General features: G+C 43.4%; 1 protein-coding gene across 1 annotated transcript in view; it reads left to right on the top strand.

Annotated features, from left to right (window-relative positions):
- Nucleotides 1-1,573: 1,573 nt before the first annotated feature.
- The window catches only part of LOC149433993 (SH3 domain-binding protein 1-like), a gene marked incomplete at its 3' end in the record, with an annotated part of 55,419 nt that continues 44,200 nt past the window's right edge, over nt 1,574-12,792 (top strand). The window contains exons 1-4 of the mRNA XM_089664249.1: nt 1,574-1,725; nt 6,383-6,425; nt 12,104-12,208; nt 12,288-12,364. Of these exons, the coding sequence (XP_089520375.1) occupies nt 1,670-1,725; nt 6,383-6,425; nt 12,104-12,208; nt 12,288-12,364 (281 nt within the window). The remainder of the gene's footprint in view (nt 1,726-6,382; nt 6,426-12,103; nt 12,209-12,287; nt 12,365-12,792) is intronic.

Here is a 12,792-nt window from a genome sequence, read left to right as displayed (position 1 = left end):
GTCTGATGAAACCAAGGTTGGACTTTTCAGCCATAATTCCAAAAGCTATGTTTGGCACAAAAACAACACTGCACACCACCAGAAGAACACCATACCCACCGTGAAGCATGGTGGTGGCATCATCATGCTTTGGGGCTGTTTTTCTTCAGCTGGAACTGGGGCCTCAGTCAATGTAGAGGGAATGATGAACAGGTCCAAATACCAGTCAATATCGGCACAAAACCTTCAGGCTTCATGAAGAGAAACTTCATCCATCAGCATGACAACCACCCAAAGCATCCATCCAAATCCACAAAGGAATGGCGTCACCAGAAGAGGAAAGTTTTGGAATGGCCCAGCCAGAGCCCAGACCTGAATCCGATGGACAATCTGTGGGGTGATCTGCAGAGGGCTGTACATAAGAGATGACACACAATCTGACAGATTTGGGGTGTTTCTGCAAGGAAGAGCGGGCAAATATTGCCAAGTCAGGATGTGCCGTGCTGATAGACTCCTCCCCAAAAAGACTAAGTGCTGAAATCACATCAAAAGGGGCTTCAAAGCATTAGTGTAAGGGTGTGAACACTTATGCAACCAGATTATTTTACTTTTTTATTTTTACTTCCCTCCACCTAAAAGATATCAGTTTGTTGTTCAGTTGAGTTGTACAATTTATCGGTCACATTAAAGGTGGAAAAAGTTCTGAAATTATTTATCTTTGTCTCATTTTTTTACATCACAGAAACCCGATATTTTTAACAGGGGTGTGTAGACTTTCTATATCCTCTGTGTCGTTCCAGGGACATTATATATTGTTCCAGGGACATCACATATTATTTCAGGGACATTATCAGTTGGTTCAAGGACATTATATATTAATCGAGAGATATTAAATATTATTCCAGGGGCATTATATGTTATTCCAGGGACAACAACAGTCAGTTGTAGGATATTATATATTCTTCCAGGGACATGATATATTCTTCCAGGGACATGATATATTATTCCAGGGACATGATACATTCTTCCAGGGACATGATATATTATTCCAGGGACATGATATATTCTTCCAGGGACATTATATATTCTTCCAGGGACATGATATATTCTTCCAGGGACATTATATATTCTTCCAGGGACATTATACATTCTTCCAGGGACATGATATATTATTCCAGGGACATTATATATTCTTCCAGGGACATTATACATTCTTCCAGGGACATGATATATTCTTCCAGGGACATGATATATTAGTCCAGGGACATTATATATTCTTCCAGGGACATTATATATTATTCCAGGGACATGATATATTATTCCAGGGACATGATACATTATTCCAGGGACATGATACATTCTTCCAGGGACATGATATATTATTCCAGGGACATGATATATTATTCCAGGGACATGATACATTCTTCCGGGGACATGACACATTCTTCCAGGGACATGATACATTCTTCCGGGGACATGACACATTCTTCCAGGGACATGATATATTCTTCCAGGGCCATTGTCCCCTGTCCCAGGACCCGTCTGCACAGAGAAGGTGTGAGCCTGTACTTGGTGCGGAGCAGGAAGAGGAGCCGCGCTGTACAGTGACGGGGAGGAGGAGACAGCAGCTGCCTCACCCAGAAGCGCACAGAGCGATCAGAGGAAAGTAGACGGCAAGGTCACCTGCACCATGCTACAGAGACAGATCAACAGAATGAGACAGCTGGCCAATCACGGCCCTGGCAGGTGGGTACCCCAGACGCTCCGCACAGCGCACTAAACTTTCCAGCTGCTGCACACGGCGTTTGTCGGCGTTTGTCGGCGGTCGTTGTTCTGGGACCCGTCTGTGACCGCACTGTTTATATGTATGATATTCTGGTACCTCTGTGGGAGGGAGGTGCACACTGACCCCCCCCCCCCATATACATGTCACGTCTCCGGGGGGCCCCAATACATGGCAGTCTCCCCTCTCACACGTCTGATCCGGACTTTACAGGTCAAAGTACAGACTTCTACTTCCTTCTCTGTGTCTGAAATATGTGCATCTGAGATGTGTGTGTCCGTGTGTGGTGTGTACCCTGTGCTGGGTATGGTGTGTGGGGTGTACACTGTGCCGGGTATGGTGTGTGCCGTGTACACTGTGCTGGGTATGATATGTGCCGTGTACACTGTGCTGGGTATGATATGTGCCGTGTACACTGTGCTGGGTATGGTGTGTGGTGTGTACACTGTGCTGGGTAGGGTGTGTGGGGTGTACACTGTGCCGGGTATGGTGTGTGCCGTGTACACTGTGCTGGGTATGATATGTGCCGTGTACACTGTGCTGGGTATGATATGTGCCGTGTACACTGTGCTGGGTATGGTGTGTGCCGTGTACACTGTGCTGGGTATGGTGTGTACACTGTGCTGGGTATGGTGTGTACACTGTGCTGGGTATGGTGTGTGCCGTGTACACTGTGCTGGGTATGATATGTGCCGTGTACACTGTGCTGGGTATGATATGTGCCGTGTACACTGTGCTGGGTATGGTGTGTGCCGTGTACACTGTGCTGGGTATGGTGTGTACACTGTGCTGGGTATGGTGTGTGGTGTGTACACTGTGCTGGGTATGATATGTGCCGTGTACACTGTGCTGGGTATGGTGTGTGCCGTGTACACTGTGCTGGGTATGGTGTGTGGTGTGTACACTGTGCTGGGTATGGTGTGTGCCGTGTACACTGTGCTGGGTATGGTGTGTGGTGTGTACACTGTGCTGGGTATGATATGTGCCGTGTACACTGTGCTGGGTATGGTGTGTACACTGTGCTGGGTATGATATGTGCCGTGTACACTGTGCTGGGTATGGTGTGTGCCGTGTACACTGTGCTGGGTATGGTGTGTGGTGTGTACACTGTGCTGGGTATGGTGTGTGCCGTGTACACTGTGCTGGGTATGGTGTGTGCCGTGTACACTGTGCTGGGTATGGTGTGTGCCGTGTACACTGTGCTGGGTATGGTGTGTGGTGTGTACACTGTGCTGGGTATGGTGTGTGGTGTGTACACTGTGCTGGGTATGGTGTGTGGTGTGTACACTGTGCTGGGTATGGTGTGTGCCGTGTACACTGTGCTGGGTATGGTATGTGCCGTGTACACTGTGCTGGGTATGGTGTGTGCCGTGTACACTGTGCTGGGTATGGTGTGTACACTGTGCTGGGTATGGTATGTGGCGTGTACGCTGTGCTGGGTATGGTATGTGGCGTGTACACTGTGCTGGGTATGGTATGTGGCGTGTACACTGTGCTGGGTATGGTATGTGGCGTGTACGCTGTGCTGGGTATGGTATGTGGCGTGTACGCTGTGCTGGGTATGGTATGTGGCGTGTACGCTGTGCTGGGTATGGTGTGTGCCGTGTACGCTGTGCTGGGTATGGTATGTGGCGTGTACGCTGTGCTGGGTATGGTATGTGGCGTGTACGCTGTGCTGGGTATGGTGTGCAGTGACTGTCCTCGGGGAATGGAGGTTCTCTGGTCTCCCTCCCCTCCTCCATCATTTATCACACGTGTACTCTGACCAACCGGCCGGCTTTATTCCTTTATGGTGTTGGCAGCGGAAGCGACAACTGGAACCCGAGCGACTTTTATGGCACTCCATTCCATCAATGATTGGTGGATGTGCAGCATGTGTACAGAGAGGGGTGGTGCCTGAACCTGGGCTATACAGAGAGGGGGCGGTGCCTGGACCGGGGGTGTACAGAGAGGGGGCGGAGCCTGAACCTGGGGGGTACAGAGAGGGGGCGATGCCTGAACCTGGGCTGTACAGAGAGGGGGCGGTGCCTGAACCTGGAGTGTACAGAGGGGGCGGAGCCTGAACCTGGGGTGTACAGAGAGGGGGTGGAGCCTGAACCTGGGGTGTACAGAGAGGGGGCGGTGCCTGAACCTGGGGTGTACAGAGAGGGGGTGGTGCCTGAACCTGGGGTGTACAGAGAGGGGGCGGAGCCTGAACCTGGGTGTACAGAGAGGGGGCGGTGCCTGAACCATGGCACCTTCCTCCCATTTACCAGATACAGACTCTCATGCTCAGTCATACAGTAAGTCCAAAAATGTGAATGGATGAGAGTCCCACAGGAAGGTGTCACATCCGTCCGGAAAGATCTTTTTTTATTATTATTATTTTGTTATTAAATATGTTTTATAGCAGAAAGTGAAAAAAATAGTTTTTTTTTGTTGTTTATAAAATCAGAATCCACCAACAAAAGAAAACTGTATTTGTGTTAAAAAAAAATGCTAAAAATTTCATTTGGGGTATTATTTTGTTATTAGATATGTTTTATAGCAGAAAGTAAACAATTTTGTTTTATTTTTTCAATATTTATTATATTTTTTTTTGTTTATAAAATAATAATCCACCAACAAAAGAAAACTGTATTTGTGTTACCCCTAAATGCAATTTATAGCATACAGTTTTCTTTTGTTGGTGGATTATTATTTTATAAACCTAAAAAAAATCATAAATATTGAAAAAATAAAACAAAATTGTTTACTTTCTGCTATAAAACATATCTAATAACAAAATAATACCCCAATAAAAGAAAACTATTAAAAAAATGCTATAAATCTTAATGGTGGATTTTTTTTTTATAAACAAACAAAAAAAAAAAAATGTTGTAAAAAAACAATATTTTTTACTTTCTGCTGTAAAACATATCTAATAACAAAATAATACCCCCAAATGAAATTTATAGCATTTTTTAACAGTTTTCTCTTGTTGGCGGATTTTTATTTTATAAACAAAAAAAAAAATAGAAAATATTGAAAGAAAAAAACCCCAAAACAATATTTTTTATTTTCTGCTATAAAACATATCTAATAACAAAATAATACCCCCAAATGAAATTTATAGCATTTTTTTTAACACAAATACAGTTTTCTTGGTGGAATTTTTTTTATAAACAAACCAAAAAATTAAAAAATGTTGAAAAAAAACCCCAAAACAATATTTTTTACATTCTGCTATAAAACATATCTAATAACAAAATAATACCCCAAATTAAATTTATGACTTTTTTTTAACAGTTTTCTTTTGTTGGTGGATTTTTATTTTATACACAATCGAATAAAAAATGTTGAAAAAAACCAAAACAATATTTTTTACATTCTGCTATAAAACATAAAACAAAATAATACCCCAAATGAAATTTATAGCATTTTTTAACAGTTTTCTTTTGTTGGTGGATTTTTATTTTATAAACAAACAAACAAAAAAAATGTTAAAAAACAAAATAATACTAAATATTATAATTATATAAATATATATTATATATATTATATTATTAATAATAATAGTAATATTTTTTACTTTCTGCTATAAAACAGATCTAATAACAAAATAATATCCAATGAAATTTATAGCATTTTTTTAACAGTTTTCTTTTGTTGGCGGATTTTTATTTTATAAAAAAAAAAAAATATAGAAAATATTGAAAACAAAACCCAAAACAATATTTTTTATTTTCTGCTATAAAACATATCTAATAACAAAATAATACCCCAAATTAAATTTATAGCATTTTTTTTAACACAAATGCCATTTTCTTGATAGAATTTTATTTTTTAAACAAACAAAAAAATAAAAAAAGTTGAAAAAAACCCCCAAAACAATATTTTTTACTTTCTGCTCTAAAACATATCTAATAACAAAATAATACCCGAAATTAAATTTATAGCATTTTTTTTAACAGTTTTCTTTTGTTTGTGGAATTTTATTTTATAAACAAAAAAAATAAAAAATGTTGAAAAAAAAACCCAAAACAATATTTTTTACTTTCTGCTATAAAACATATCTATTAGCAAAATAATATCTGAAATTAAATTTATAACTTTTTTTAACAGTTTTCTTTTGTTGGATTTTTATTTTATACGCAATCAAATAAAAAATGTTGAAAAAAAACAAAACAATATTTTTTACATTCTGCTATAAAACATATATAATAACAAAATACCCCAAATGAAATTTATAGCATTTTTTAACATTTTTTTTTGTTGGTGGATTTTTATTTTATAAACAAACGAAAAAAATGTTGAAAAAAACAAAATAATACAATAATATTATAATTATATAAATATATATTATATTATTATAATAATAGTAATATTTTTTACTTTCTGCTATAAAACAGATCTAATAACAAAATAATATCCGAAATGAAATTTATAGCATTTTTTTAAATTATTTTATTAGATATGTTTTATAGGAGAAAGTAAAAAAAAAATTTTTTTCCTTTTTTTTTATTGTGAATAAAATCCGAGTTTGGTTGAAGGATGCTGCTGTTCATTGTGGTGTCTGTGGATTCTGATTCTGTCGGTTTCTAGTCGGTAAAGAACTGCGTGGCCAGTACCGCACCCTGACAAATGCCATTCTATTTTCAGATCGAACGACGTCACAGACCTATTGCCTGAAGAGTTACTTCTGGTGAGCGATAATTCCAGATGATGTCAATGATAATATAATTGTCTGATGGAGGTGTTCATGTTGTCACTAACCTGGAGCCGAGGGTGGGAGTGCCTCCTGATGTACCTGCCCATCCCCCCAGCACCACAATGGGGGGGGGGGGGCTTCTGGCAGATACAGTCATGGCCACAAATCTTGTCCCCCCTGCATTTCTGTCAGATAACTCAGCACGTCGCCCAGAAAACTGTCGCAACGACAAATGTTTAGGCATTCTCCTGGTTATTTCTTTGGTTTGTATTGTTGGCACAAAAACGTGGAGAAACCAAAAGCCAAATCTGATGCATTCCACCCAAAACCTCCAAAAATGGACAAAATTATTGGCACACTCCATGTAATGCAGGCCATAGACGGGTCAAAAACCGTCCGTTTTAAAAAAAAAAACAAAAAACGAAAAATCGGTCGTTCAATTGGCCGACGTTACCACCAACAGTAAAATAAATTGGCAGATTTTCATCCCATTTACGGCCGGCATTTAATTACTTCTGTCCCTGCAGAGAGCTCCGCTATTATATTTGACATGAAAAAGTATTGCGGTTGCAACAATGTATCCATTTGTATCTATTTCGGATACAGATGTTTTTATTCGGATACAAATGGATACATTGTTGCAACCGCAATACTTTTTCATGTCAAATATAATAGCAGACTGGAATTCTTCTTCTCCTTCTTCTTCTTCCTGCTACTTCTTCCTTATTTCTTCTTCTTCTTCCTGCTTCTTCCTTCTTCCTTCTTCCATTATCTTCTTCCTTCTTCTTCCTGCTTCTTCTTCCTTCTTCCTTCTTTTTTCTTCTTCCTTCTTCTTCTTCCTTCTTCTTCCTCTTCTTCTTCTTCCTTCTTCGTCTTCCTCTTCTTCTTCCTTCTTCTTCTTCCTTCTTCTTCTTCCTCTTTCTCTTCCTTCTTCCGTCTTCTTCCTTCTTCTTCTTCCTGCTTCTTCTTCCTCTTTCTCTTCCTTCTTCCGTCTTCTTCTTCCTTCTTCTTCTTCTTCCTTCTTCCTTCTTCTTCTTCCTTCTTCCTTCTTCCTCTTCCTTCTTCCTTCTTCTTCTTCTTCTTCTTCTTTTTCTTCGTCTTCTTCCTTCCTCTTCTTCTTCTTCCTTCTTCTTCTTCTTCTTCTTCTTCTTCCTTCTTCCTCTTCTTCTTCCTTCTTCTTCTCCTTCTTCCTTCTTCTTCTTCTTCTTTTTCCTTCTTCTTCCGTCTTCTTCCTTCTTCTTCTTCTTCCTTCTTCCTCTTCTTCTTCCTTCTTCTTCTCCTTCTTCCTTCTTCTTCTTCTTCTTTTTCCTTCTTCCTTCTTCTTCCTCTTCTTCTTCCTTCTTCTTCCTCTTCCTTCTTCCTCTTCTTCTTCCTTCTTCTTCTTCCCTCTTCTTCTTCTTCCTTCTTCTTCCTGCTTCTTCTTCCTTCTTCTTCTTCCTTCTTCTTTTTCTTCCTTTTTCCTTCTTCTTCTTCTTCCTTCTTCTTCTTCTTCTTCGTCTTCTTCCTTCCTCTTCTTCTTCTTCTTCCTTCTTCTTCTTCTTCCTTCTTCTTCTTCTTCTTCTTCTTCCTTCTTCCTCTTCTTCTTCCTTCTTCTTCTCCTTCTTCCTTCTTCTTCTTCTTCTTCTTTTTCCTTCTTCTTCCGTCTTCTTCTTCTTCCTTCTTCTTCTTCTTCCTTCTTCCTCTTCCTCTTCCTTCTTCTTCTTCCTTCTTCTTCTTCTCCTTCTTCCTTCTTCTTCTTCTTCTTTTTCCTTCTTCTTCCTTCTTCTTCTTCTTCCTTCTTCTTCCTCTTCCTTCTTCCTCTTCTTCTTCCTTCTTCTTCTTCCCTCTTCTTCTTCTTCCTTCTTCTTCCTTCTTCTTCTTCCTTCTTCTTTTTCTTCCTTTTTCCTTCTTCTTCTTCTCTTCCTTCTTCTTCCTTCTTCTTCCTTCGAAAAACGGCCGACCAATTAACCAACTAACGGTGCGAAAATCGGCCGATTTTTGACCCATCTATGGCCTGCATAATATTTGGTGGCACACCCCTTGGAAAAAAATAACTGAAATCCATGGCTTCCTGGAACCATCAATGAGTTTGAAAAAAATGTGGAGAAACCAAAAGCCAAATCTGATGCATTCCACCCAAAAACTAGAGCAGACAACATTTTTCGGCACCTTCTAAAAATTGTAAGAAATAATGGCATTCCAAGTGTGTGACGCTCCAGTAATTTGTCATTAGTCCCCCCCGTATCCATGACCAGGAGCTGACAACATAGAACTCACACCGACAACCGGGGACATTGGTGGAAAGTGGCCTCCACCTTTCTGTTGGGTGTCTCTGTGTGCCACATGGAGCATGGAGGAGAGGAAGAGCAGCAAGGAATTGACTGAGGATTGGAGAACAAAAATGGTGGAGAAGCATGGACAATCTCAAGGTGACAAGTCCCATCTCCAGAGATCGTAATGTTCTTGTGTCCACTGTGCGCCACATTGTCAAGATGTTTCCAACCCGTGGCACTGGAGCTAATCTCCTTGGACGTGGAGGAAAGAGAAAAACTTGATCAAAGATTGGAACAAAGGATTGTTGGAATGGTGGATGAAGAACCTCCGTCAACTTCCAGACAAATCCAAGCTGACCTTCAGGCACAGGGACGCTATGGTAGGAGACTCAGGTGGACCCCACTGCTGACACAGAAATATGGTGGGAGACCCAGGAGGACCCCACTGCTGACACAAAAATATGGGAGGAGATCCAGGAGGACCCCACTGCTGACACAGAAATATGGTAGGAGACCAAGGAGGACCCCACTGCTGACACAGAAATATGGTAGGAGACCAAGGAGGACCCCACTGCTGACACAGAAATATGGTGGGAGACCCTGGAGAACCCCAGTGCTGACACAGAAATATGGTAGGAGACCCAGGAGGACCCCACTGCTGACACAGAAATATGGGAGGAGACCCAGGAGGACCCCACTGCTGACACAGAAATATGGTGGGAGACCAAGGAGGATCCCACTGCTGACACAAAAATATGGGAGGAGATCCAGGAGGACCCCACTGCTGACACAGAAATATGGGAGGAGACCCAGGAGGACTCCACTGCTGACACAGAAATATGGTAGGAGACCAAGGAGGACCCCACTGCTGACACAGAAATATGGTAGGAGACCCAGGAGGACCCCAGTGCTGACACAGAAATATGAGAGGAGACCCAGGAGGACCTCACCGCTGACACAGAAACATAATGGAAGCCAGATTGGATTTTGCCAGAACTTTGCCTGAGGAAGCCAAGGTCCTTCTGGGAGAAGATGCTGTGGAGAGACGGAACAAAATGGCAGCTTTTTGGTAAAGTCCATCATTCTACTGATTTCAGGAAAAGCAATGAGGCCTTCAAAGTAAAGAATCCAGTCCCACAAGTCACACATGGTGGAGGGTCACTTACAGTCCCTCAAGTCACACATGGTGGGGGGTCACTTACAGTCCCTCCAGTCACACATGGTGGGGGTCACTGATGATTTTGGGGTGGCTTTGCTGCTTCAGGCACTGGAGGTCTCGACCATGAGCATGGCATTATGAAATCTGAAGACCACCAAAGAATTCTGGGGTGCAATGTAGGGCCCGGTGTCAGAAAGTTGGGTCTCCATCAGAGGTCATGGGTCTTCCAGCAGGACAATGACCCAAAGCACACGGCAAAAAGCCCCCAGAAATGTTGTCAGACAAAACGCTGGAGAGGACTGAACTGGCCAGGAATGAGTCCAGATCTCCATCCCATAGAGCTCCTGTGGAGAGATCTCAGAACATCAGTTGGGAGGAGGAACCCTTCCAATCTGAGAGACCTGGAGCAGTTGGAGGAAGAAGAGCGCTCTGAAATTCCAGTAGAGGTGGAGGAAATTCATTGATGGTTCCAGGAAGCCATGGATTTCAGGTATTTTTTCCAAGGGGTGTGCTACCAAATATTACATTGAGGGTGCCAATCATTTCATCCATTTTTGGGGTTTGGCGTGGAATGTGTCAGATTTGGCTTTTTGTTTCTCCACTTTTTTGTGTCAGCAATACAAACCAAAGACATAAACACGAGAATGCCGAAACATTTGTCATTGTAGCGATTTTCTGGGCGAAGTGGCGCATCATCTGACAGGAATTCCTGGGGGGGGACAAGATTCTTGGCCATGACTGTATGGCAGAGACTCCATGTTGAAGCACAATTTGCACCATCGTTGGTTCCTGAACCTTTATCTTGCAGTCTTTCCATCATTGTGAGACTTTATAGTCAGGTTTGTGGAGTTTCCTCCTGAAATGTGGCTCCTTTGCCGTGGATGGTCTCCTTGGAGCCACCCCGACGTGCACATTTCTGGCAGGATCAAATCTTCCCAGGATTCTGGGTTAAGGCATGTGCTTTGCTGCACTGCTTGAGGGACATAAGGGCAGTATGGGCAGTGTGCTGGTGCTGTGCTTGAGCATTCATTCAATACAGGCAGTGTGCTGCTGTGAAGGGGGATGCATGCTCAGTACAGGTAGTGTGCTGGTGCTATGAAGGGGGATGCGTGCTCAGTACAGGCAGTGTGCTGGTGCTGTGAAGGGGGATGCATGCTCAGTACAGGCAGTGTGCTGGTGCTGTGAATGGGGATGCGTGCTCAGTACAGGCAGTGTGCTGATGCTGTGAAGGGGGATGCATGCTCAGTACAGGCAGTGTGCTGATGCTGTGAAGGGGGATGCGTGCTCAGTACAGGCAGTGTGCTGATGCTGTGAAGGGGGATGCGTGCTCAGTACAGGCAGTGTGCTGGTGCTGTGAAGGGGGATGCATGCTCAGTACAGGCAGTGTGCTGGTGCTGTGGAAGGGGGATGCATGCTCAGTACAGGCAGTGTGCTGCTGTGAAGGGGGGTGCATGCTCAGTACAGGCAGTGTGCTGGTGCTATGAAGGGGGATGCGTGCTCAGTACAGGCAGTGTGCTGGTGCTGTGAAGGGGGATGCGTGCTCAGTACAGGAAGTGTGCTGATGCTGTGAAGGGGGATGCGTGCTCAGTACAGGCAGTGTGCTGGTGCTGTGAAAGGGGATGCGTGCTCAGTACAGGCAGTGTGCTGGTGCTGTGGAAGGGGGATGCCTGCTCAGTACAGGCAGTGTGCTGGTGCTGTGAAGGGGGATGCGTGCTCAGTACAGGCAGTGTGCTGGTGCTGTGGAAGGGGGATGCGTGCTCAGTACAGGCAGCACGCTGGTGCTGTGAAGGGGGATGCGTGCTCAGTACAGGCAGTGTGCTGGTGCTGTGAAGGGGGATACATGCTCAGTACATTTTATATAGCTCTGACATATACCGCAGTGCTGTACAGAGAACACTGAGCCAGTCACATCAGTCTCTGTACCAGAGGAGCTGACACTCTAATGCCCCCTCCCCCAAAGTCACATCAGTCTCTGTACCAGAGGAGCTGACACTCTAATGTCCCCTCCCCCACAGTCACACACTCTATGGGCCATTGTGGTTAGATTTCAGTTCATGTAAGTTACGATTTATGAATGGAAACCCAGACAAACACAAAGCGGACAAACTCCATGCAGACAGAGCCCCAAGCACTGCGAGACTGGCTATGTTCCTTTGATTCCCCATTGTTCTCTGGTGTCAGTGCAGCGATGTGAGCGTGGCACGGGATGTGCTGGGCGGATTGGCAGTTCTGATACTTTGTATCTCTCTTCTTCCTCTCAGGCAGACCAGCAGGTGGAGGTGGTGAAGAGAGCGGCCCACCTTGTAGGGAAGCGGCTGGCGAGCTGCATGCAGGGACCACTCAGCTCCGACATGGACAAGAGACTGGTGAGGATTGGTGACAACGTCATTGTCTGTAGAACAGATGAAGGGACTCCGGGGTGACGATGGTGATTTGTCTTTGCAGAAGAAGCTCGCCTTGATGTCTCTCTCTATGGCCATGGCGGACTGTCTGAAGGAAATGGAGAGCGAGTCCGGTCTGCGGTGAGTGAGGTCACGGGCTGGGCGATTGTAGCCACTCCATGATTAGCGGCAGATTTCTGGTTGTCGAGGTTCGGTTTGTGGATTATCTGTATGCCGTGGGGGGTCTGTAGAACGAACCTTTACAAAGTGTAGATGCAGGAAGGCGCGCTGGTTATACTCACTGTGGAACCGAACGTTTAAATTGGTTTACATCCATTTATGTCCGTTTTTGGCCCGTTTACATTAGTTGACATCCATTTATGTCCATTTACATCTGTTTTTGGTCCGTTTACATTGGTTTACATGCGGTTTTCATATGTTTATGTCTGTTTACATCAGTTTGGCATCCATTTATATTCGTTTACATCCATTGACATCAATTTATGTCCGTTTACATCAGTTTTTGGTCCGTTTACATTGGTTTACATCTGTTTTTGATCCGTTTATGT

The sequence above is a fragment of the Staurois parvus genome, unplaced genomic scaffold, assembly GCF_062004578.1.
Source record: "Staurois parvus isolate SC_StPar_1 unplaced genomic scaffold, SC_StPar_1.0 ptg001868l, whole genome shotgun sequence".
NCBI classification, from domain to species: Eukaryota; Metazoa; Chordata; class Amphibia; order Anura; family Ranidae; genus Staurois; species Staurois parvus.
The sequence above is the reverse complement of the archived record's forward strand: the minus strand, read 5'-3'. Positions and strand labels throughout refer to the sequence as shown.